We start from the raw sequence: 27,433 nt of genomic DNA on the forward strand, positions 1-27,433 counted from the left end.
GTTTTATCTGCATCTATTTCTGATAAAGAACTTAAAAATTAAAGCTATGCTATCGTCCGAATATTTTCAAGACTAACTGCATGTGTGTATAGTATATGTGCACATATATATGCTATATGCACATATATAGTATATAAGTAGTATGTCATATTTTACAGGTATGGTATATATATATATATATACACATATACATACATACATAGTGATAGTATATTCGTGTTGAGAAAAACAAAAATGACGCATTTGTAATATAGATTATACATGTCATGTCATAGTTAAATATAAGTATGGTGCAGGGCGGTGGCATGTGTTGTGTCTTGTCATTATTTCGATCGATAATTATTTTGAGTATTCAAGTCGATCACTTAATATCAACTACTTCTTGTGTTAATGAATTTTGCTCATCTTTTCTCTTATACATTACCTTTTAAAGACTGTCTTTATTACGTCCACAGAAAGGAAGGTTGACTAAATAGGATAAGGAGATTGAGGTTATATAAGGTTTTCGTTTTGACAGACGCGAGGCGCGAGCTCCGATACCCGTGGTGGGATGGTAAAGGAGGCGATTAAAAAGTCGAACAGCAGAGAACGACGTTGTCGTTAGTTGAGTGGACTAGTTCAAGTCTGTAGCTTGCATATTTTATTGGATTTAAGCGTTCTTGTTATCCATTATTTATTTAGTGCTATAAAAAAATTGCTTGTGTCAGATAACAGATAAAGTGAACGATTCGAAATGGATGATAAAAAAACAGGTCAGTGTATAAAAGATAAAGATTTTGTTTCAAATAGTTTTTATTAAATGTAATTTAACGTTACAATTTAATATAACGAACTGTTTTTTCATGTAATTGTATAAGTAACAAGAGCAACTGGTAACATATATGTATATTTATAGAATTTATATTGATTTTGATATATTTCTTTTATTTAAATAAAATAATATATGATTTCTATAATTCTACTTCTTTGTCATGTATAACTGTGAAGTGTTGATGAGCTTTGTTCAAATTCTCTTTTCCTATGTTTCATTTATTAGAACACATTGTCATGACACCAAAATGTAAGACTGCAAATTCTACAACTCTTATAATAGAAAGGCAGGCTTTAGAACCGCCAACAGAAAATGGAAATGAAAACAACGTTCATATTGCTGGAGGAGATCACAAAGGAATAGTTATTAATAAACAAGCAGTTGCTGGTACATAAAGTTCTATCATTATTTGATATATTAAAAACAGTGTTAATAGACAAAATATTACCAATATTACAACATTAATGGAATATTATATCATAAAATTTTTATAGTTACAAATGGTGAAATTCATCCAGCACATCTTTGCTTACAATTCAGAGTATTCTTAGTGAGTGCTCAAAGTGGAAAACATACACAAGAATCTAGAACTCTTCAGTTTTGGTTTGTAGATACACTTTCAGAAGCCGAACACCCAAGTGTGGCACAAGAATTCTTCAGAGAATTAGTTACACCTCAAGAATTTCCAAGAGGTAACATTTATTTAAGTAGTTGATAACATATAAATTATAATACTGTCTATAATCTATAATTAAACCATCAAGTTTTTATATATAGAATATTGATCTATTATAGTATATAAGTATAAGTTAGTTCTAATTTTGTTAAGCATTACATATTGGTAAACAACAATAATCTATTTTTATATTATCATTCTGAAAGAATATATAGATTATTGTTTCAGGTAGTGAGAACACTATTATAACTATAAAATGATTAAAAAATAATATGAAATACAAATAAATATTTTCTAATATAAAAACTTTTTTTGTGCACTTATATTGCAATAGTACAATTGGGTCACCAGATATTTCTCTCAGTAGTACTATAGTAATATGTAATTATAGTATATTTAATTCCAGTAAGCTATATGGGTTTGTTACAGATTATGTTGGATTTATCAAGAAAATAATGAAACTAATGTTGCATAAGTATTCTACAATTAAAAAGATAGAAGTAGAATTAAAACAGCTTGAAGAACCTGTTAATCTTCCAACTAGACCATGTAAGTACAATATTACAATTCTCTTTAATTTTACAATATCTTTTTAATTTTATTTATGTTTTATTTAAATTTTTGTATAGTTTAAGTAATATTTTTCTTTGTAAATGATATCATATAAGCTAACAAGTAACAACTAAGTGTTCTAGTTGAAAACATCATTACTTATATACATATCATACTTCATAACTGTATTAATTGTTTAATTTCAATATTAAAAAATTATTCTCAGACAAATTTACTGATATATTCATTTAATCATTCATGAAAATTATTTTACACACATACTTCTTTTACATTATTAAAATAACTTCGAAATAAAGAGTAGTACCAAGATTTATTTGATTTGATTCATTGAACTAAGTGATCTTTATTGAAAGATATTGGAGCAGTGTGTCTCAAGTATACATTACAACTGAAACTAAAGGAAATGTATATTTAACATTTGTGCTGCTCATGTTACTTGTATATATGTACATGTTCATTCTATATGAAATAAATGTGTTATTTTTAATTTCTGTTATTCACAGCTGATACTGGTCATATACTGTTCACAGTTCTTCCATATAAGAAAATTAGTTGGAAATCAGGTTGGAGATTATGAAGAAATTACATATTTTATTACGATTTATGTTTTTCGATATTTTATATGCAGGCTATTATATAAAATACAATAACAATTGAATATTTGCCGGTCAAAAACTTGAAGAAAAGTTTCTCACAGAATTTCTTTATCTATTTAGTTTTATTCTAATTTTATCGAATTTATTGCTATTTACTTTATTAGTGATAACTAGTGATAAACATATGTATGTTGAAAAAATAGTGCAAAAGCTTTTAGAAAAAATAAGTACATATAAAAGCTGTTTATCTGCACATTGACCGGTAAATACATATTTTATTGGTTCATGCAATATAGTAGTTATAACAACATTGGCTTAACATGATTTTTTCGCATTAATCCAATATTAAACATTTAATATATATTTTAGTGTTTATTTTACCTAATAATGAAAACAATCATTTGTGATTATTCAATTTGCTTCTTCTCCTATAAAATATGGATTGATTGACTAAAAAGAAAAATTGGATATACACCATTAGAGATATGTACATATCTTATTCATGAAGTATATCATGTTTGTAATATGAATGCATGATTATGAATGCCATAATATTGTTATTTTGTTTAATTCGAAATTTTAACACAATGTAAAACTAATTAAGTTAAATGATAAAAAATAATACTATACATTTGAAAGTAATATAATCAATTATTATGTCTAAAATATCATTATTATTTGTAAAAAAGTATATATTTTAAGCATTTCAGAAGATTTATTTACAGTTTAACATATACATATTAGTGATTTTATTATACCATATGCAATACTCTTTATTGTTACTTTGATCTTAGTATAACATTAATGTGTTTATAAATAGTATTCATGGTCACTTACTACCATATAAAATTTTTACACTTCGTTTCTATGTTATCAATTCTACAAAAAGTATTGGTAATATGAATTACATTTTTATTCTAAGTTTGATGTCACATATGTTTAGCACACACAAGTAGATACACAAAGGCTGTAGTTTATTTTATTTATAAAAAACTGAAAAATTTATCACAAATAATTTACTTTTTAATGAGCATTTATATATATTTTGCAGAATCATGAAATATATTAATGGAATGTGATAATATTTAATTTTTTTGTTTGACAGTATCAACAGATGAAACAGTTATTGGTCAGGTAGTTGAACTGACTTTAGAAAAAGTGTTGGAACTTATTGAATCTGCTTATCCAAATCCAATTACAGTGACTGATATAGCAAAGTATGATCTTTACTATAAGAATTTTATTAATTATTTTTGCACAAAGATGTTAATGTAATTGTAAACAATGTGTGGTAATTATTGTAGAGAACATGGTTGGGATCCTTCTGCTGTCGAAATAAAATTAAAAGAATTACAAGAGAAGGGTGTTGTTAAAGCGATGGAGCATGGAGCTTTTACTAGAGTTGTACACCAAGATACCCAAATTCAAGTAAATTTTATTTTTACTATTTTGCAGTAAATTTATAGTATAGTGTCAATGCACTATTTTATGTATAATTATTTGTGGTAATTAATTATTGGACATTATATATGAAAAATTATTGTATCTCTTTTCTTACCTTTTCTTAGGTCGTAAAACAAATGCCAACAATGGCAAGTGCAAAACAACCTACTATAGCAATTATTACTGCACAGTATTGTGAAAAGTTGGCAGTTGATTCTATGATTGAAAACAAAGAAACATTTGTTCGTTATACTACTGTTGGTAAGATATATTTCATTTAATAACTCATAATTATTCACATAGATTTTATGAATTAATCTTCAATTATATGGCAGAAGGAATATAAAATAATATGATATGATAATTTATTTTCAAGATACAGGTTGTTGTTTATATTTTAATATTAAATGATTAAATATAAAGAAATGATATTGTCAAATTTTAAGATCAAAGCAGACTTTATTTACGTTTTTTTACGTTATTTAAGGTCTCTTTATCTTTTTTGGAAATTAACGTATGTATAAGAAATCTCGAATTTCAAGTATAATTATGGAACTTTTTAGTGTATTCAAGAATTTGTATTAACTAGTTTGCATTACGGTATTATAATTATAGTATCATATATTAGTTGGCGGTAAAGGTACAAAATGTACTGCCTATATATATATATATATGACAATGCATGAAACTTTAGGTACGGCAAGCTCACCTGATGCGACAGATGGAGTACCGCGAGTGACATGTCGTTTTGGTAAAGTAATTTGTAATATAGTTCCTCTTTCGTGTCAATGTCCTTTAACGTTATAGCTTGCCAATTGCTTGTATTTAAAGCAATGAAGTGTCTCAATGGCACTATGCTGTGAAAAATACATATTATTAGATATTTTTATTAAAATACTACTTCGACGATGTCGCAGAAACAATATACATACCATATTGCTGTGTTGTAATGAAATTCATTCAGATTATCATCTCATGTATCATGTCTTCATCTTCAACCATTTACTTTCTCAGCAATATTAGCAAATTAAGTTAAATTTATAGCACACACATATTGAAGCCCAGTGCAGACATGCGACTGTTGCCGTTGCGATCTTGCTGCGATCACATGTCCTTCTTTGCTGTGCCTGTTAAGGACATGGTTGGAATTCCATGTTGGGATTACTGTTAAGAACAGTAAAGATAAGCATATGATTGTAGCACAATCATAACAATGAAAGAGGCACGTCTGCACTAGGACTAAATGGGTATGGTTCAGAACTATCACAGGTTATATCTTTTGTTCATGTGTTTTTTGTTTATGTGTTTTGTTTGTATAAAAGATACTGTTATATCATTTTATTTCCTTCTACTTAAGACTGGTATTAACTTCTTTGAATTATTACTTCCATTTTTAAAACAAATAACTAGTTAACACTTACAAAACTAAATGTTATTTTCCGTTGCTTTTAACACAATTTTTATATATAAATAAGTTTATAATATAATGATATTAATATGTGTAATATATATATGCATTTTACTGTGTATTATTATCTAATTAATCCAGTACTAAATACGCAACAATATATTATACATTTTTAATTATTATTATATGTACGTTTACACATACATTGATTAGATGAATATAAATGTTTGGAAAATACTGAGTTATTTGTGGGATGTTAGTTCAATTAGTAACTTTTTCTAAAAATAGGAAGAGTGTGTAGGAATTAAATGATAAGTTTTACAACTATATTTTTTATACCAAATACAAATGTGTTATGATAGTTATTTATCACTTCTTTCAACTAAAAAAAAATTATAAAGATAAGTTGATAAGTTTTTGGTGTCATCGCTAGGAGTTTATTTTCGCTTTATTTCTTATTGATATTCTCATATCGGAAACTTCTTAATCTGTCCTTGTATTTGATATACTGATAAATATATGAATTACTTATATTTATATCTAGTAATAGGTACTGAACACAATTGCATCTGTATGGAATGAGTCGTTTTTAATCAATTTAGTCACAACATACATACACAAATACAATACCAGTTTTTTAATAGTAGCACAGTGCACATGTATCATACACATATTTTAAAATTAGTAATGGTAGAGGATTATTTCAATGCAAAATAAGATTACTTTTGTTATAGGTGAGTCAAATGTTTACACATTAGGTAATATTGGTGCACACAGAATTGTATGCACAAAGTTACCCACTGTAGGTCATACAAGAGAAGCAATGACTGCAGCAGGAAATACAACTACCAGATTATTAGGTAGCATTTAAATTGTTCTTGGTTTAGTTATAATTGGTATGCTTGATTATAATCAAATATTTTACATTTTCTGTAGGTACATTTCAGAAAGTTGATTTCGTTTTCTTAATTGGAATTGGAGGAGGTGTACCACATTATACAGATTATAATAAACACGTGCGACTTGGTGATGTGGTTATATCTTATCCTATTCCTCTTAATAAAAAGTATATTTATGTTTATTGTGAAAGTGCAAAGACAAATGAGAGTGGAGATTATCATTTTGAAACCAAAGAATATTGCCCACCAAATTTATGTCTTCAAGAAATTGCTGTTAATCTTAAAGATCAGGTAGATTGTTACACTTTTACGCCTAATGCAGACGAGCGACTTTTGCCCGCGCGATATGGTTGGATCATATGTCTTTTTTTGTTTTCCTAATTACGAACATCAAAGACAGGCATATGATCGCACCGATATTGCGCGGACAAAAGTCGCTCGTCTGCATAGGTCCTCAAATTTGCAACAAGAATCTAGTACAGTTATTAATGATTCTTACTAGTCAGAGAATGAGACAAATCCTCCATGGCAAACGTACCTGAAGGAAGGTTCAGATATTTTAACTAACCAGACGGAGCATGATTTTAAACCACCTCCACCAGAGTCTGATAAGTTATACATGGCTATTGGCGAAAGAGATGTTATTGAAGTTGCACATCCTACTGCACCTGCAGATGCGGCGAATAAAAGGTTATTGCTGTTTAATATGTTATTTTTAGTATATAAGATAATTATTTTTCAGCATATAATCATAATTATGACCTAAGTAAATATACATGTATATTTTTTTAAAGTTATACAATCTTATAAAACCTTCAGCAGTGTTTCCCTTTTCAAATATAGTAAATGTTGACAAAGGGCACTTAACTTTAACATATACTGTGAAGGACACTCCCCTGAGTTGCATCTGGAAGGTTTTAGCCGCCGCTCGTTATTTCTTAAAAGGTTACTAACAAAAAAGAATTTATAAAAAGCAATGTAAAGTAAAGCAAATTAAAGTAAAGTAAGCAATGTAGTAAAGAAATACTACACGCGTTGATCGCTCGCTCTACTCGTTCGTAAAAATCTAGTCCAACCCAATTTCAATTCTACATATATGCAAGGAATTTTTAAGAAAAAAGAATTTTGGTTAAAAATCGGGCCTCTTTTGTCTGTGGAATTGATATTGGGTTGGATTAGATTTTTACAAGCGAGCGAGCAACGCACATGATGTTTCTATCAAATAAAGACTGGGATATAAACGCGACTATCGCGTCGGTTATAATCACATACGTATATTTACATATAGGTAGAATACAATGTACATAGTAGTAGTAATATATTTCTGCCAATAACTTTTTGAGGAATAACGAGTGACGATTAAAACTTTCTGGAGATTCACACTTAAGGTGAGTGTCCTTGATAATATATGTCAAGATGAAGGTCATTAATGCTAGGTCCTCTTTTGTCAACATTTATCATTATGTTCTTTTATGTTCAGAACAAATGGCTGTCCACGAATTCACTTAGCACCTGTAGCATCTGGCAGACATATTGCACGCGATGATCAGCTTAGACAGAAATTTGCAGCCCGATTTGGAGCCCTTGCCTTTGATGCAGAGATGGATGCTGTAGTCGAAAGCATTTTGGGTAATTGTCGTGAAAGTTTTGCCGTTATTCGAGGTATTTCTGATTATAAAGATGGCTCTCGTATAAAGGAATGGCAGCCTTACGCGTCCTTAGCTGCTGCTAGTGTAATGAAATCTATTATTTGTGCTATGGACCCACCTACTAATGTGTAATACACAATTTCTGATGCTCGTTTTATTTCATTCCGGACAGCATTTTATGTGATAGTTGGTAAAAGTATCATCATTTCGTGTCTTTTATATCGTATCGTCGATTTTTCAGTGCAAAGTGGACCAACTTCTTTTATTGGTTAAGAGCAATCGTTGTTTCAATTAGCGCACAAACAGCATAATTCAGAATTACTTAAGGAATAGCTTATTCTTCTTTTTTCTTGTATTTTTTTAAGTCGCATTTAATGTGATATGGATCAGTTATTTACTTGATAAGCAGGAGAAAATAAGATCGTGACCAAATATATAATGGTCATAAAGTAAGATGCACCAAGTGCATTTTAATTATTTAAGAGAATTGTAGTTAGTTTGAATGATTTTAATCTAGTGACTTTAGAATCAAGGACAATTCAATTTCACGTTTCCAAATCGTTTTCAAAGAATTTCTAAACTGCTAAAAAAATGGAATATGTATTTGATTGATAAAAGTGCTAGCTTACTTTTAAAATTTATTTCGACATGGCCATTTGAAAAATATTTTTACAATTTTTATATCTGAACATAACTTTTCAATATTATTTAATAATATATTTATAATATCGATGCTTCGATTATTGCTACACTTATTCATTTCCTAACATATTATAACAGTAATTTTATATAATTTGATGGAATATTAATGTATGGTTTTGCAGAATTATTTATATACTCTTTGTACTTTTCATATCTCGCTTATTGCCTATTGTATTTATTTAAGTATAATATCGAGAAATTTATGTACTCGAGAAAAATCAGTTCAATGATTCTAAAACTGGTGCCATCTTTATCCTTTTGAAGACAAGATCATGAAAAAATTTTTATACAATGCATTTTTTTGAAATGAAAGAACCATACTTTTGAAATAATTACGTAATTTAAATTATAGCAATGAGGCTCTTGATTATCGAATATTAGCAGACAGGATTCGAAATAACGTAGGTATGGGAACCACAGAAAGCTTTAAATAAAGTCTCGGTATAGTCAGAAAAATAATTTAGATGTAGAATATGATATCTAAGAGTAAGGGCAGAAAGTACATTTGGCAGTATTTATCTAAACACAATCAAATTATCGTTCAAAAAGTAATTGTCCTACAAACTATTATATGTTTGTCAGAGTATATTACCATTTCACACAAATCTGTCCGCTTTCTCCATGAAGCGTATAATAAATACATCTATACATTCAAATTTGATGAAAGGAAGAAATATAAATAAATAATGCCGCCCAAAACTTTAATCGTACTTCAAAGGAGATTAAGAACTTGATCTTAATAGTTATATTATTAATTATTATTATAAAATATGTTTACTTTCTAACGTGTTATGATTTTGAATGAAAGATTTTGAAACAAACATAGATTTTTGTTTCTTAACAAATTTTAATTTGATTTCTGAGTTATGGCAAAATATTTGCATATACAGGCTGTGTCCTCTAGGATTAACCACTATTTTTCAGATATTTCTAATAATTCGTCAAAGAAATGTTTTGAACAAAACATTGTTTTGTAAGTTTTCGGTTCACTACACATTTGAATATTAAAAATTTCCAAAAATTTTATCCAATAAAAAAGTCAAGGGTACCATATGTTTTGGATTTCACGGAGTTGTAGTTTGCGTCAAAATAAATTCAACAGTCTACTATACAATGACTCTGAGATGACTTTGCATTCAGAAACTAATAAATTAAACAAATCTAACAATAACAATCATACCGTTTTGCATTACACGTTACAATGTACTATTACTAAATTTCTGATTTCCAGCTCATTTCAAAGTCATCTCAAGGTGATAGTATAGTAGGTCGTAGATTCGTCTTGATGTCAATTATAATTCTGTCAAGTCCAAAATATATGGTGCTATCTAAGGAAGTCAACAATTTTTTGGAAATCTTTAATATCCAGATGTGTAGCGAATTGAAAACTGATTAACTTTTGTTCAAAAAATTTTTTGGTAGATTGTCGAAAATGCCTAAAGGATGGTGTTTAATCTTAGATATATCCTGTATAGAATATACGCTATATAAAATATAGTGATATTAAAAACATGTACATATTTATATTATAATAACTCATTTCTAAATTATGAAATATTTTGTTTTAGTATATGATCTCTGAGTGCAGAAAGTGGTATATTTATTTTTATAATGTTCTTTTTAAAGTTTATTATTATTTTGCTATTACATTGCTGTCGCTACTTTGACATTTGTAAATGTCCATCTATTTTTTTTTTACTCAGAATTCTTAACATAGACCAATTTTTATTCAACTACAATTATATGATTAGCACTTTAACATAAATGGTAACATGGAGAAAAGATGTTTGTCAGGATATGTAGAAACGCTGGATAGAACTCATTTTTCTTCTGCGAAGTTTGTTAAAATGTATCTATTGTTGTTACAGCATATTTAAAATCTGTTACAGCTTTATAGTTTATCTTTTTGTACTATATTTAAAGATACACATAATTTGTCATGTACATATTTTGTATATTTATGAAATAGATGATCTTTACATATTTCCAAATGATAAGCAATCTGTTACAGATGGTTGTGATTACATGTTCGTGCTTCATTCTCTTAAAATTAGCTTAACTGTTTCCTCTTCTTGATATTGCATATTCATATATTCTGATTGTATAGCCCTACAAAATCAAATTGTTAATACATATAATAAATCAGTATACATTCTCATAAGTAAACAATATATAATATTTAAATGTTTTTATTATCATTTTATACAATTATTATTTAGAAATGAGTATGAATTTTAGAGCCAAAAGAAGTACGTGTGGAATTTCCTTTATATTATGTATCTTTTTCACTTTTACGATGGATAGTTTATGAGATATCGATACATACATAGCCAATATTATTAAATTATATTTATATTTTAGAAGTAACTATTTGTGCATATATACGTATGTATTTTAAAAGATATCGTTTTTTAAAATTATTAGATAGCGTTAATCAAAGATTTCACGGTCATTGTATGTACAAAATAAGACTTTTATTTTTTTATATATAGTTTTCTTCGTTGCTTCTGTGCAATATATTGTTGCATTTAGCACATATAAATTCTTTCCTTATTTTAAATCGTACTTTTTTATCTATTTTCTTTGATTCTGTCCCTATCACGTTGCCAAAGTAGATTATGCCTATGATAAATAATCCAAAGTCTGATTTTAATAGATTTAACAAAATTTTATCAATTAACCGAATTATTATGAATTATGCATTTTTCTAACACAGAGTATAAAAGTAATATAAATATTTTAAATTTGATAGATTTGATTTTCAGTTTTGTTCCAACTTCTTTGGTGCGATTAAACGTTTGGGCGATGATATATGCACCAAATATATTAAAAATTGTACAATTAATTAACATTAATTAAAGTGCCAATGTGTTCAATATATTTGGGTAGTGCAGAAATAAGATAGGTTTTTCTGGAAGATGAACGAATATCTTTATGTTATTATTCAATTCTATCTCGATGCATTTGGTTTATCACTACTGTAATTTATTTGGTATTAGAAGCAATTGCTACAGTAATAATTATGTATAATAATATTCGGGAAGAAATAAGTTTTTTCTTTTGAGAATGTTTTATTCGTTTATCTTCTAGATTAATATTGCTGTCTTCTGCATTAGAGACCAACATTACTGAATTCTACTGCCTATTTGAAATTCCAATATGGATATTCAAATACTTGAAAATTGTTTTAAAAAGAATTCGATAATATCTAAGCTTTGTTAATAACTTTAAATGTAATTTCCTCGCATTTTAACGTCTTTATAGATTCTAAAGCACAGGGTAGTATACGAGAACTCTATATTTAAGTGACATTGAAATATTCAATTCGAGCATAAATCTAAAAACATAGGAAAGTAGTATATATACATTTAAATATACCTACATACGTATCGTTGGTAGCATTAAAACCTTCCAATTCTACCATCATGGTGATAATCTGCAAATTTTACAAGTGACATTGATCGAGTTTTTTCAATGATACTTGACCGCTAATCAAAAGTCATTATTTATTTATTTATTTATTTATTCGTTCATCCGTTACATTTGAAACAATTACATTGTTTGGTGCGTTCCACTGAACCGTTAAAATACGTCTAGGGAATTTTACTTTCTTTTCGAAAATGCTATTTTATATTGTTTTAAATATATGTGCGTGTGGGCGTGCAAACAGAAGAAAAAGATAAAGACGCGTAAAAGATTTCTAACGGTAGGGGGGCCTCAGGTCAATTTAATCGATGAAAAGTATCACTTGTTGCGTAGAAGCACATTTTTAAGAAAATTCTATCAGATATAGAGAGTATCAGCTATCAAATATATATGTACGTATTATTATAAATATAGTCAAATACGTATAGCTATATATCTTTATTTCAAATATTTAGTATATAATACATAATATAATATATAAATCGTGAATTCTATTACGTGGTGAAACATTAAATTCAATTTACCTGATAATACAGATTCCTATGTAAGGCCTAAAATATTATGTACGAAAGGAACAAAACTTTGTTACATATTGTGTTTTAAGCGACGAGGTTGTCAACTTCGAGCTTCCAAAATATCTATGTATTTACATATATTTACGTTAGTATTACGCGCTTTCAACACTAGTCGCACTATTGTGTTTTCCGTCTATTTATATGTAGGTATGTTTTAAATTGCAAATACTACTGCATACGCATACATATATAGTGTATAACTACGTCCATTTAATTTATATTTCAAAGAAATTTATTAGCATCTATAATGAACATATAATCGCAATGGATTTCAATTTTGTCCGTTCAGGAACATGTCTAAGCCACAGAAATCGTTTTCTGCATTATTTCACGCCATTGCTTCACAAACTGAACGTTTATACGATTCCAGTTTAAGAACTGGCAAATGTACTTGTGAATGCTTATTTAGTACATAGTGTGCGATGAAGCGAGCTTGAAGACTTCAGAAATGAAAGATCTATGCTTCTAGCTTGTAATCCGAGTAGTCTTCCGGCCAAAAAATCATTAACCACGAATGTCTTTAAGTAAGATCTTGGCATTTCAGTTTTGGTGTTATCTGTCTCGAATACGAAAAAATGCCCGATATGGTCAGATGGTAAAATGGGTATTACCAAAATCTTTTCACAATACGTTTCTCTCATATCTTTCTCTAATTTAAGTAAATACATTTATTATGGAAAAGTTATGCATATATGCGTAAGATAAGTCGAGTTGTCTTCCAAATTTTCGAATGTTTCTTTTTTCTTTTCTTTCCTTGCTCCTGATCCTTTTTGTTAACTGCTTTTTCCTTTTGCGTTTTCTATTTTATTTCACTTCTTTAGGGACTTTTAATTTGTTCCTAACGAATTCATATTAAATTCATTCTCTTATGATTAAGAATTATTCACTTGAATCTAATAAACACCTAAACCTAACAAGATTCCATTAGAAGTTATTTAGCTAATTTTAATAAATAATTTTGACAAATACATATATATATGTGGTGAAAATAGTGGTGTTTACATTTTTCTCAACGATAATTTTACAATTTGATTTTTCTAAAATAGAACGTTCACCTACATGTACTTCGTATCACGTTCGATTATCTATATATCGAGCTTATACAGGGTGTCCTAATATCGATAATAAAACCAATACATAAAATAATAAGTGGGAAATATAGAATAATTTTCTTTTCATCTGATGCTTCGTTTTCGAGAAAATTGTTTTTGAAAATTTAACGATTGAATATAAGTAAGGAGTAAGTAAGTCAGCAGGAGGGTATTCTACGTGCAGAGATAAATGTAAAATGTTGAATAATATTTTTCGTTTAAGACCAAGTTTTCAAGAAAATAGATTCTGAACATGTGCAGGTCAGAACTGGCCTGGTATAGGTGTAATAGATTAATTTTCAAATTTTTACTTGCAAACGAAGCGTTTTCCGAAGAAATATTATTTTACATTTTTAACTTATTTTCATCTGTAGAGTAGCCTCTTATCGATTATTCGTTCCTATCTAGCCTGAAAGTAGACAAGATTACATATAGTTGACATATGTTCAAGTTCGATTTTTTTGAAATCAGGCGTCATATGAAAAAATCTTTTTCTATATTTTCCATTTGTTTTTTCGCGTAGAATCATTTCCTTGTCGATTGTACCACCAATACTGAGACATCCTGTATACAAATATTAGAATTTATGTATTTAGATGCCATTAATTTCGCGAAATAAAATTTTGTAATATTGCACTGGCTACAGAGAACAGAAGTTACGAAATATTCGACAAATATTCTGGTTGTACCCATTGCCAATGGCGTTTTGCTAGGATTGTAATGTCTACAGGGGAAAAGTAAAGAAATTGTATCTAATAGTAAGTTACTTCACCGCGGAAGAGAAACTGTGATACTATCTGGACTTTTCTGCGTGAAGTAAGATAATACGTGGAAAGAGCCATAGTATAAAATAAATCGGTTCCATAGCATTTGATTTTGTTACGAAATAGATCGTTAAGGAAGTATTGTAAAATTGGAAAACAGAAGAACGAACGTATCGCTGAAGTCTTATTAGAAGAAGTTCAATAGAGATACATAGTAAGCTCTGGAAGCAAAGAACCAAACAGTAGTATCGTATACTTTTGTTTATTACGAGCATTTTTTACTACAATTAATTTTTTCTTAAAGATGCTGATGACAATTCTGCAATAATATTGTACGTAAAAGTGTTACACACGATGTGTTTATCAAATAAAATTTGATATTTAGTTGCATACAATCTGTACAGTAACAAATTGTCTTTATCGGTTGAATGATTAGAAGAAATTTCAACTATAAATCTTATTGCATGTTTTAACATATTAATATAGTAGAAATACATATTAGGATTGATAAATAATTTTTTAAAAACAGTTTAAAATATAAATACTTTATAAACACATCGTGTAATTTATGTTTTTCTGTAATGCAATGTTGCAAAAACTGCATGTATTGTTATGTAACTCTTATGTAAGTTATAGACAACTACTTTCAGTTTAGATTAATGAAAATTTTTCGTGGTGTAAAATTCAATTTTATGTAATAAGATCTCTGGTATTTGATGGCCGAAAAATCGTTTCAATAAATAGAGGTCCATTGTTCTTATGTTTATCAACATATTCATACCCAATTAAGATTCCTTCCTCCTTAATTCCAATTTCGCTATAATTAATCTAAATATCTTCAATAGTTTGTTAAAATAGTTTGGTAGCATCGAAACTTTAAGAAGAGATTAATTTCTTTCTTTATAGTGGTTTCTTTATCTTTAATTTTTTATAACAAAAGATTTACAGAAAGTGATTAACAAGCCGGATAATAAATTGTATATACTTATGATGAATTTTCTTACTAATTATTTGCTTTCATATAATTCTTGTATGTTCATGTCATACGTTAGTTTCAATACTGAATCAAATACCTAAAACCAGATTATCTTTATTTATCTAAAGTATTGTAACATCATTTTATTATCTCTTTACGTTACTCAAGTGTAACGCACCGATTTTGATAAAATTTTATAGATACAGAATATAGTAAAAAATATAGTGATGACAATGCACGAATTTTGTACCTTTGAACGAGAAACAACAGATTTTTAAAAGGTCTATTATGTGTTTATGTCGAGTATACATTTAAACTCAGAAAATGGATAAATTAAAATTTTGATTTTTCCCTATTCAACGAATATATTTGAATTATTATCGAAATTTGCTTACACGAATTATATTTTCCAGCGGGAAAACAAAACTTTGCAATTTAATTTAGTGTTATTCTAAATAAGAAATATTTAATAAACATATATCATTACTTCTAGTGTAATAAAAATTCTCATCCCAAGGGTGTATTGTTGCATTCTATAGTAAGCGGCGCACACGGTGGTCATTTGCCATAATTGACCTGGATTTATACAAAGATGCTATAACGCACACCGCCTATTGACATCAGTTCTCTGTCTTGAATAGATTCCCACATACTTTAGAAAATACGTTTTCAATACCTGCTTTGACAGCTGTTTTCACCTTCTTTATATTATACAAATTCTATTATACAAATTAAATTATACAAATATTTTTGCTATGGTATGTGTCTACTAAGTTTCATCAAAATCGGTATGTCACACTTGAGTGATCTTCGGTATTTCATGACGATTTTCTTCAGAACGAAAGTTCACGTATTTTTATCGCGCTCATACATGTTGTTATTAGAATGCAAACAGTTGCAATAGTTGCAGAAGTTCTGTTTCTTAATTTTACTTAATTTTAATGAAACAAAGAAATTTATTTATTTTTGTGTAGACTATCAAAAACTCACAAACTTATACAGCAAGTATCTCGCATGATCAATTGCTGTTTGTCTTTCTTTTTCCTACACATTTCTTTCTACCTTTTATATTAAGGATTTCAATTTCCGCGCAATATATCATATACTCAGAGTTGATGTATTTCAACGATAAAATCAACCTGTTAAATAATTTATTTTTATACTTAATGTTAAATTGTTTTAGTAAACTAAATCGTTCAACATTTTTATGTGGAAATATGTGGACTATTATAATTTTTCACATTTAACAACTTGTAAAGATATTAGGAAGACACAGTAATTTAAGTTTATTAAGCAAAACATAAAACACTAGATCTTTCTATGAATTCGATGAAATTAATGTGAAATTCTTGATTAGAATACATTGATATTCAAAATTAGAGCATGATCTGTAATTTATTATGATACGCGACATTTGATCAGTCTTCTAAAAATTGAGAGGTATGAAATTTTGAACAATACGTTTCCCTTTCATTTTTTTCTCTAATTTCTCTTCTTATCAGAATTCTTTCAGTTGGTAATTCCTTCAACTGCAAATCACGAAAAACCGAGGTAAACGTTATTGTTATTATCGTTAGTCGTGAACACATGTTGTATTTTATTTCATTTTACAAATAACTCGGACACATGTGTATTTATTTCTCTTGTTCATCCGTAACCATTCCATCTTTTTCGCTCGTATCCTTTTTTTGATTTTCCTCTTCGATTTTTATAAATGGCGTCACTGTCAATTTCTGCAATTCTTGCGCATTTTGCTTGTTTGACTTACCATACTTATTCCATGGTTGTTCTTTCGATGTTCCAAAGATCAAGCATATAACAGTCCCGACGATAGAATTAACAGCAGCTATGATGAAAACTAATCGCCATTGCGATACAGTTTGCTGAAAAAAATAATGTAAATGATAAAACGATATTTCAAATAATGTTATTTTTCAATATAATGTGTATGTATTGGTCTGTAATATAAATCTGTCTGTTTGTATAATGGTATGTTTTACGAAATTTTAAACAGTTTCAAATTACAAATATACACATTATTTCTTACTATATTATTCCATATTATAATGTTTATACAATGTTGTAATTTGTTGTAAAATGTTATATAAATATTATAATAAGGAATAGCACCGTTTTAATTTTCAAAATAATGCCATTTTACATTTAGCATTGATTTTTTAGTTTTATATACTTTTACATAGTATTTCTATTTCTATTCTACATTCTATTTCTATTGCGTAAGTATTAAGTAAGTATACAATGGAATCTTTTTTAATGTTAGTAACTTTATTATTTTTATAAATTATAATTCGTTAGAAAAAAACGTTTACAAATCTATTGTAGAATTGGAATAAATTAATTAGGAAATTCTAGTCTGGTGTATGGAAACAATATTAATTTGTATTTAATTTGATAATTTTCAACGAACCAAAGGCATTTTGCTGTAAGTAAAGAGTGTTTAAGAGGGAAATAATTAAAGGTAAGCAATTATACCTACAGGAAATTAACACTTAGCCAACTGAATAGGGAGATCTCCCCTTTGTGAAGCACATAGCTGCATGACCGAACGGGGAGATCTCCCTTTTTGACGTCTTTTCGTTTGTTGTTGTTGTTGTTATTATCAGTTATTGTTTACCTGGAATTGTTCCCAATTAATTGCGCCACTTTTACTGCTTTTATAAAGTACAGTATATAATAAAGTATATAATAAAATACACCAATTTAGCGGTGTTAAATTTTATTAAAAAGTTACACTATCAGTTATGACTAAATGAAATTATAATGGAACGATACCACGCTGTAAAAAAATATTAAACTGCATTATGAATTTTTAATTTCACGTTCAAGTCCTGTTATTTATCTTTACTCATCTTTGATGTTTTCAATTTTACCTATATTTTTTTATACTTTTAATACATACTTCTAATTTGGTGTTTTCTATAAACAATATGTGGAATCGTTAAATAAAATCATTACCGCAAATATAATTAATCACTTAAATAATTTCTAGACTTCTTTGTTTTTCAAGTAGTGAATATTTGGAAACATGATACTTGGAAAAATGCGCGGTGGGAACGTATAGCTTGCTGTGGCGCGCGTGCTTGGCTAAGTGTTAACCCTTTGCACTGCGAATTTTATGTCAATTTCGTTACCAGCAGTTCCCAGCGCTTTCAAGTGTTTCATTTGAAATTTACTTTAACTAAAAAATAGGAGAATTTAAATAAATAGCCGGCGCCAGCTGGTAACGCGCGCCAGAAATGCACACAGTATACGTGGTTGCTGTATACATGTTTTCCTAAGTCTTAAATAACAATAATTCTTGTAAGAACCGTGTATGAAATACCGTCTCACTGTCAATGGATTTAACAGATTTTTTAGCACGAAACAGTATACGATCGTTTGGATGTTCGAAATATATTGCGTAAAACGTTTTGATATTGTTTCAACAATGAGTAACATTTAAGAAGTGATTAATCCAATATATCAATAAAATCAACAGAAAATGTTCTGCCGATAACGAAAAAATATATTATTGACTACAGATGGCACTGATATATTGCCGATATATGGGCTACCGAACCCAGGATTCGTCGCGTGGTCGCCGCCTATAAGCGGCGCTCGTACCCACAGGTCATCTCGCGGGCGCCGCCTATAGGCGCTTGTAAGCGGCACTCGAAGCGAAAGTAATTTTTTAGTGTATGATATATCTTGAAACAATTTCCAGGATCCAATTCTGCTTTTCTTTCGCACGTTTCACAAAAAAAAGGTGGACATGAAAGAATGTCGAGTGGGATTCGACAAAAGAGCTGCTGAGATAAAAACTGATGTCGAGTCATACTCCACGTAGCAGTGCAAAGGGTTAAGATAATCGTATTTCGAAACAACTATGTACATGTATTAAGTTAATTAAAGTAAGAACCGAGAAAGTTTAATTTTAACAAGAATCATAAATTTTAAATGTTTGAAAAATAAAAGCAATATATGATATCAAGTTCTGATAAAAGCTTTCTGAAAGATAGAAAAGAAATGATATATGAACAAGTTTTGTTCAGTTTAGGAAGAAATAGAGCTCTACGATGTTGACAATTTTCTAAAACTGTCGAGAATCATGTTAATTCGCAATTTAGTACGGAAGTTGTACTTTAATTTATGTTATCGCTTGATCATGAATACAATTCTAAATGTTATAAAAAAAGAACGATAAAAAATTGCAAAGATATACCTGTTAATGAAAAATGTATCAAAATATGCGTTATCATGTATCTTATCATTATATTTGTCATTACGTTTTATCTCAAAGCGTAAAAAATCGAAAATGAAACCATTCAGCTCACAAATACCTTTGACTATAACAGAATTGATTCTTTCGTTCATTCTTTTCGCATTATCACTGTTCATATTGACATATACTCTAGCAATTTTTTGTGTTTATATTTTTCCATATTGAAGTTAGTTAAATATTTGAAAAGTATTAGAATTTAAGCATCGTAATATCTGATCATTAATAAAAAAGTAATTATTAAAATTTTATGATTTAAAATTTCATATGAATCATATTCTCTTATGTCGGAATTTAGTTTAAAGAAAATGTAAACATGTGTGCAATTGTTAGGTAACTTTTGAAACTAGCTTATTGAGTATGGATTAGTTGAGATAAAATCTCGAATGCTGCATGGATTATTATATCCATGCTGTTGCAAAGGACTAACCTATATTCATATAAAGCAAAATAGAAAATTACTTTATATTCATACTTACATTATTGTTCGTCAAAATACCAACTACTGCTGGTGAAATGAATCCAGAGGCTATTACTATCATTCCGCAAAATCCAAGAAGAATACTAGCATAATTCGGACTCAAATCCACAAAAGTGGCCAAGGGACCAGCTGATATCGCACCAGTTACAGCTGTTCCCGCCATCACGAAGACCACCGCGAGCGTCGGATGACAGCCGCTATAGCCCAAAGCCAAGATGAAAATCCCGTGCAAACCAGTACATACGAACAAAGCCAGTTTTCTAACGTTGGTTAGACTCATTTTGTTGGTACGTATGAGCCAGTCGCTCATGATCGAGTAATAATACGAGAAAATCATTCTTAGTATATGCGGCGCTCCAGACAAAAGTCCAGTCTGCAAACAAATTTTCATTATTGATTAGTAAACTGCCGAGCAAGTTTAAATAATAACAAGTAGAGGTTTATTTTATTTTTTAAGTAATCTAAATATTGAATACGTTACTGAATGAGAAATCTATGCAAATCAATCTCATTTTGTAGCTGACAGACAAAAATTAATAACAATATATATATATAAATATAGCAAATAATCGTCTTTTTGGCTTTGCTATCACAAGATACGTAATAGAGATTCCTCTCTATATATGTATTAAATTGTCTGAAAAATTTCTTTCGTTCTATAAGGAAATAATAGAGGCACAACGTTTTTTGTTTTATATTATTTTGTCGAATTACGTACGATCCATTTTATTTTGTTGAGATAAACACCGCGACATTTCACAGACTTGGTTTCACGTTTGTATGAAGGTGCACTGTTGTAAAGAACACGTTTGCGAAAGAAAGACACTTTCTGCATAACCTAATACATATTGTATATGTTATCTACAGATTCGTTTTTTCTCTGAAACTGAATCTTTCAATCGTTCACTCAGAACCACTACTTATATCTTATACGTTGTATTGAGCAAGACATTATTTAGAATATGAACCACTACTTATATCTTATACGTTATATTGAGCAAGACATTATTTAGAATATTATAGCAAGATAATTATTTAGAAATGTAGCCTCTTCACCGATTTCAATGATCTTGAAACATGTTGTCAAGGCCATCATCCTCAACAACTTTTTTCTATACATGCAATCGCCGCTCAGTTTTAGTCTCCAAGATATTTGCGACAAACTTTTCTTTAATTTATCTTACGAATATTCATTGTGGCGTGTATTTTGGCGTAGGCGAACACGCTTAACGGTGACCATATTCCTATTAATATAACCTAACCTACACAATAAAGGTGAAAAATTAATGGGTTATAGATTGCACTAAATTTATGTGTAGCAGTTAATGCTATCGTAGAGATTTCAACGTTATTGAAATCTGCGATGAAGCCACACTACTAAATAATTACTTGCTGTTTTCGACTACTGAAGAGAATTAAAGGGAATTGATAAAAAAAAATTGTTCATTTTCAATAAGATAACGTTAGACCTCATATACTGATGAAGAGTGCACTCAAAGTAGTGGAGTTTAGTTGAAATTTTCAATTTTACCCTCTAGCCTTGTTCCAGAAATGGGACATTTTAAAGATTTATTTTTGTTGATATTATCGTATTTCGCGAAGGAATTCATTTTCAAAAAATCGAAAGGAACAGTGGTTATGTTATTGAAAATTAAAGTAATAGTTCTATAAATATGAAATCTACATTTTATGTCATACTTTATAAAATTATCACAAAATTTTAATAGAATTGTAATAAATAAATAAACTATTTACGAAATTATCTTTCAGAGGATATGTTTTTACCGCATTGATATTCCATCCGTGAATGAAGTTAAAGTAAGTTGGAGCTTGAGTCATTAGGGTGAGAAAGCCCCACGCTCCGCTCCAGTGAGCTGCGATTGTAACCCAAACTGGACCAGATGTCAGTATATGTTTCCAAGGTATAACAGTTTGTTTTTCGTCGATCGAACTACCAAGATGTTCCAAAATATATTTTTTCTCTTCGTCAGATATTCGAGGATGTTGCTGAGGTGAGTCGTGTATGAGGAATAGCCAGAAACAGTACCTTGGAATTATTTCTTATGTCAAGATCTGTTTTTTGTAGTATAAAGAATATTACAGTATAGTATAAAGTATAGTATAGTGTAGTATAAAGAATGTTGTATATTTTGGTAAGATTATCCTCTCAGATTAACCACCATTTTTTACTCATTTTTGATAATCCACTAAAAAAATGTTTTGAGCAAAAGTTAGTCAATTTCTTATACACTACACATTTGAATATTAAAAATGTCCAAGAACTTTCTTTTTTAATAAAATCAGAAGCTGACGTTAAAGCAAATTTGACGACTACTATGCTATGATCTTACCAAATAACTCCAAGTAATGATGTTATATAAAATGCAGTGCCCCAACCGAATGTACTACTAACAACTGCGCAAAGGGGATAAGTTATAGCAGCACCGACAGAACTACCTGAAAAGTGACATATTTAAAAATCTGTCGTAGGGCGGAACCATTAGCAGTTTTTTCTCTTAAGAAATGACTTCAGTCGTTATGATGCGAGTAATTAAGAATTAAAACGTTGAGAGTACAGGTGGATTAGTCCCACTACACAATATACTTGATAATTTGTCGTCTACAATAAATGTGAGCACAAATTAGTGTAACAAGTAATTTTGTTATAGTAGCTAGATCTGATTTGGAAGAAACGAATGTCTTCATTTTTGTATGATTAATACAGTTTATTAGAATAAACGAATACCCTAACTCACATTCAGAAAGATGTGGTTTAGTCCACTTTTCCTCTCAATGTCTCAATTATGATCATAAGAAAGACCACTTTATATTTCGTAACTAAAATTAGTTAATACTAGAATTATATGATTACAAAGAAATCACAGTATACCTGAAAGACAATAGTTGCTCGTATTAGGAAAAATCGAGAATGTAGAATGACAAATTTCAATAGGAAAATGGTCGAAAAATATCGACATATTTTTGTGCTAACAAAAATCAGGATTCTAGATTCTATATATCAGAATCTGGTATATAGACAATTAACTTTTAACGTACATATAAACTTAAATTAGTTAACTTTCACTGCAATTGTCTTTTTTGCTATATTACCAAGATAACAAAATTTAGTGCGTCAGTTTTAAGTTCAATGCATTTTTTCTGACAGAAGCCTCAAATCCTTTTGATATTTCATTATTTTAAAATAAGCGTTAAAATTTAGAAAACATTTCTACTGTAGATAACAGACGTTCCTATCATTTCATAATCAAACACTTAAAATATATTTATGTGTATAATATAATAATTATTATGTTACACTAAAATATCATAAAATATTGCAGATATTTTATGCAAATTGTCTGTTAGAAATATACATATATAGTAATATGTACAATTATTATATATAATTATTAAATATACATATAGATAAGTGCATATATGTATTATGACATTGTAGATACTTTACCCAAATAGGAACTAACAAATTTGCTTCTCTCATTCTGAGGAATCCATTTGGCGGTCATGTCATGCATAGAAGGCCATACAACACCCTAAATAAATAATTTTAATCGAAAACCGTCTGAATATTTTTCGTTTGAACAACAACGATAGTTTTATAGATAATATTCACAATTAAATTTAGACTGTTACTGAAATATTTTATTTTAATTATAATATTACCCATTTTTATTTCATCGAGTTTTAATGCTTTTGTTGACTTACCGCGACCAGGCCTTGGAGAACCCGTAGTGTCACAAGAGCATAAAGGTGGTGATGGGTCATAAACGGAATAAAGAAGCCAAGAATCGCTGTTAAGAGATTTCCTAAGCCGTAAACAAGTTTTGTACCATAACGTCTTGCTAGAAGCCCTCCAGGAAGTTGCGATGTCCAATGCAACCAGTAGTAAGCTCCCAAAGCTAAACCTTGCTGATGCTCGGTCCATGCAAATCGATCATCGTCCTGAAACAATATTCAAACCCAGAAATATCTTTAGTACATTTTTTATTATTGAATTTATACTTTACAATTTGTCCAGCTGGACATTTGGTAAATTTTTCTAACTTAAATTAGTACATTTGTCAACACAATTTACATTTATTGAATTAAAGGATTATATTATCTATATAAATATGAGTTATAAAATTAGTTCATTTTCATAAAATAACTTTGTGGATTTTTGAAATTAATTTTTCAATAATGAAATCTTAAATGAAACGAATTTGTTTCCTTAATATGCCTTTAAATAAAAAATGGCTTAATTTTAGATTAAGTACATATATGTTTCTATATATACGTATATTTTTAATAGTAGTAACTTATTTTCAAATAGATGAACAAATGATACTTTCAAATCACAAAATCAACAGGTATCAATTTATCAACTAAAAAGTGATAAACATCTTTACACAAAATATTTCAAGTTTTAAGGTAAACTATTTAAGTATCTGTTCTATCTTAACGTTAAAAGATTTTATTTTATTTCACGACATCAAATGAAAGAATATATGAAAACTTGCTTTTATAATATTTAAACATATTTTTTAAAATATTCGAAAATGTTAAGCCAGACCGAAAATAATTCGACACTACAGAAGCTTGTTTAAGTATATGAACATGAAAATGTTAAAAGATGAATTTTGAAATATATAATAATCATCAGAAAATGATGAAATTACAATTACAATTATTATTATACAGAAAAAGTATAAAAATATACGTACAATAGTATCTCGCTCCGAGTGTGATGTAGCAGATATTGTAGTCTCAAGTGTGTTGTTACTATCGTCTGTTTTATTGTATAACCGTAGATTTTCGATGTCACATTGAGAATTTGTTGCCAGCTTTGGACGAGGTATTACCATCGCTACTATCGTCAGATTCAAGTTGATCCGCAGCATATAATTTATAGCGAAACCGCAGAAAACAAGATACCAAAGCACGTCCCGGCATGATATCAGTTCTTTTTCTAAAATGCATTTAAGTTATTTGAACACATTCATGTACAATAAAATATAGTTGGTATTGATTTTTTATAATAGAATTGGATAACTATTATTTTAAAATTAATTTGAATCGACTGAAATACAAATTTTAATAAAGTACAGTATCTACATATACATGTATATACATACAATGCAATTCTTTTACTTTGAAACTTTCGATTTCATTTGTTTTATTGCCACACCTGTTTCTGCTATGCAAAAGAATTTATTAATACCAATAACATGTAACTCACTAACAGTATTATTTCACTAACAGTACTTTTCACTAACAGATTTCACTAATAGTATTAACTGAATTGTGCTAAAGGACGCTGGCTTTATCGATCGAGATTATCAAGGAGATGATTCATTGTCTAAAATTTTGTATTCAAGCTATTGAAACTATTTTCAAAAACTACAAAAATATAATAAATTATAATTACCTAATAGTATGTATGGTCTCCTAATCTGAATCTTATCGAAAAATCTGATTGATGATTAAAAAGATGAATTAAATAGAAAACATAGGAAAGTTTGTCCAACTCGAATAAAAAATAAAGAATATATAAAATAATAATGTTGAAAATGACAACGCGAGTTCGCGCTCGCCATCCATATGCAGATGCACTAGTTACAATAAATAGTAACTAGAAGATAGTTCTAGATACAATCGATAGATTTAATCGATAGCTTTAAGATGTTCTTTTGTTTTTATCCCTAGAAAGTGCAATAAATGTGACTTATAATATTCTTTCTTTCCCTAAAGTGACTAATTTCAAAAAATAATGTATCGATTGACTACACATGAATCTCATAAATACACTGTAATTATATACATATATCTAATTAAGTGAAAACGTTGTGGACCTGAAAACACAAAGCTCTTTGCATATAACGAATGTAGATGTAGATCATTTTTTATTCATAACATGACATCGATTCCACCACGTTGCGATTTTACTTTCCGATTACTACAGTAAAATACGTTATTAATTAAAAAGTCAAACAACTTAATAATTAGTGTAATAAAATAATATAAAATCAAATAATAATAATAAATTCAATCGAACAGATATTTACATTAATTACAAAAGCTGTAATCTCAAATTTATATGACTGAAGTTAATGATCATTCTCTTCAGTACAGTTGCATTCATGTGCAATTTCGATTACTGATACGCAGCAATCTTCGCGTGGAATCGTGCATTTTCCTTTTTAAAAGAAAATTTTACTTACTATTGGCCATTTCGTCGATTTCTTTCCCTCACAGGTTACGATACTCCGCCAGTTAAATCGAACGAAGAAATTACGCACACGCGATGTCTTCCGCGAATAAAGTTTCTTAAAGAAAAATCTTAAAGATCATTAACGTCCTTATTCTACGTTTAATTGATAAAAGCAAGCTTTATTCTGTATCAATATCGAAAGGATACAAAGATAGTCGAACGTTTCTTGGAATCGTGTTGAGGTATACCGTTTTCTGTGAAAATATTTATTTTAATGTTTATTCATAGGAATATTGTCCTTTGACAGATTTTGTTAAACGTTTCGTGTATCTCTAAGTGTGTGTTAATCAGCTAGTGTCGCGGAGTATACTGCATGATTGTTCTTCGGCTATAATCACGCGTACCCTGAGGAATCTTTCTGCGAACCTCCACCCATGCAAAAGTAGTAGATAACGAAAGTTACGCTCTGTTCCGTACGTTTAAAATCCAAGCTTATTCGTTTCTTTGTCTCGTTATTCGACGAGGCTTGTGTCTGGCTACGCTCGTTATTTATTGATCGTTAATTTATTTATTGATAGAGCATGCCTGTAAATCGGTCATTCCACGAGATATCTGTCCATTTCTTGAGTACATGATTTTAGACCGGACTTTTGTGTAGAGAACTGAGTAAATTTAGAGTAACGTCGCTAGCTTACAATAATATTTTCATAATTTATAGATATTCAATAAAAAATATTATATTACTGTTATGCATGGAAATATAGTACGGAAAAGAGAAACAGAGCTTGTTCTACTTATTATGTTTTAAAAATGATTGAACGCTAATTAAGTTCCAGATTTAGTAATGGACATTGAATGTTGCATATTTATACACTG

At 29.0% G+C, this 27,433-nt stretch overlaps 2 protein-coding genes across 6 annotated transcripts; one reads left to right on the forward strand and one right to left on the reverse strand.

Moving 5' to 3' along the window:
- Window positions 1-308: 308 nt before the first annotated feature.
- LOC117211761 lies at window positions 309-15,369 on the forward strand. 5 transcript variants are annotated; one of them, XM_033455980.1, is made up of 14 exons: window positions 309-622; window positions 708-752; window positions 1,037-1,198; window positions 1,306-1,503; window positions 1,917-2,036; window positions 2,564-2,623; window positions 3,762-3,873; window positions 3,961-4,084; window positions 4,225-4,360; window positions 4,794-4,850; window positions 6,242-6,367; window positions 6,444-6,697; window positions 6,909-7,096; window positions 7,887-8,187. In XM_033455980.1, exons 2-14 carry the CDS (start codon window positions 734-736, stop codon window positions 8,185-8,187), a joined length of 1,857 nt encoding a protein of 618 aa, XP_033311871.1. In that variant the 5' UTR covers window positions 309-622; window positions 708-733. The 5 variants fall into 5 exon arrangements, with proteins under 5 accessions (XP_033311871.1, XP_033311869.1, XP_033311872.1 ...); XM_033455978.1 differs by having other exon boundaries at window positions 309-752; window positions 7,887-15,369; XM_033455981.1 differs by lacking the exon at window positions 4,794-4,850 and having other exon boundaries at window positions 310-752; window positions 7,887-15,369.
- Window positions 15,370-17,147: 1,778 nt separating this feature from the next.
- Window positions 17,148-26,577, reverse strand: LOC117211762 (sialin). The gene is made up of 8 exons (XM_033455984.1): window positions 26,568-26,577; window positions 25,071-25,315; window positions 24,073-24,309; window positions 23,816-23,900; window positions 22,701-22,806; window positions 22,135-22,396; window positions 20,348-20,722; window positions 17,148-17,472 (listed from the first exon to the last, which is right to left on the reverse strand). Exons 1-8 carry the CDS (start codon window positions 26,575-26,577, stop codon window positions 17,224-17,226), a joined length of 1,569 nt encoding a protein of 522 aa, XP_033311875.1. The 3' UTR covers window positions 17,148-17,223.
- Between the last annotated feature and the right edge of the window lie 856 nt (window positions 26,578-27,433).

The sequence above is a fragment of the Bombus bifarius genome, unplaced genomic scaffold (assembly GCF_011952205.1).
Source record: "Bombus bifarius isolate JDL3187 unplaced genomic scaffold, Bbif_JDL3187 scf7180000008243, whole genome shotgun sequence".
Lineage (NCBI taxonomy): Eukaryota > Metazoa > Arthropoda > Insecta > Hymenoptera > Apidae > Bombus > Bombus bifarius.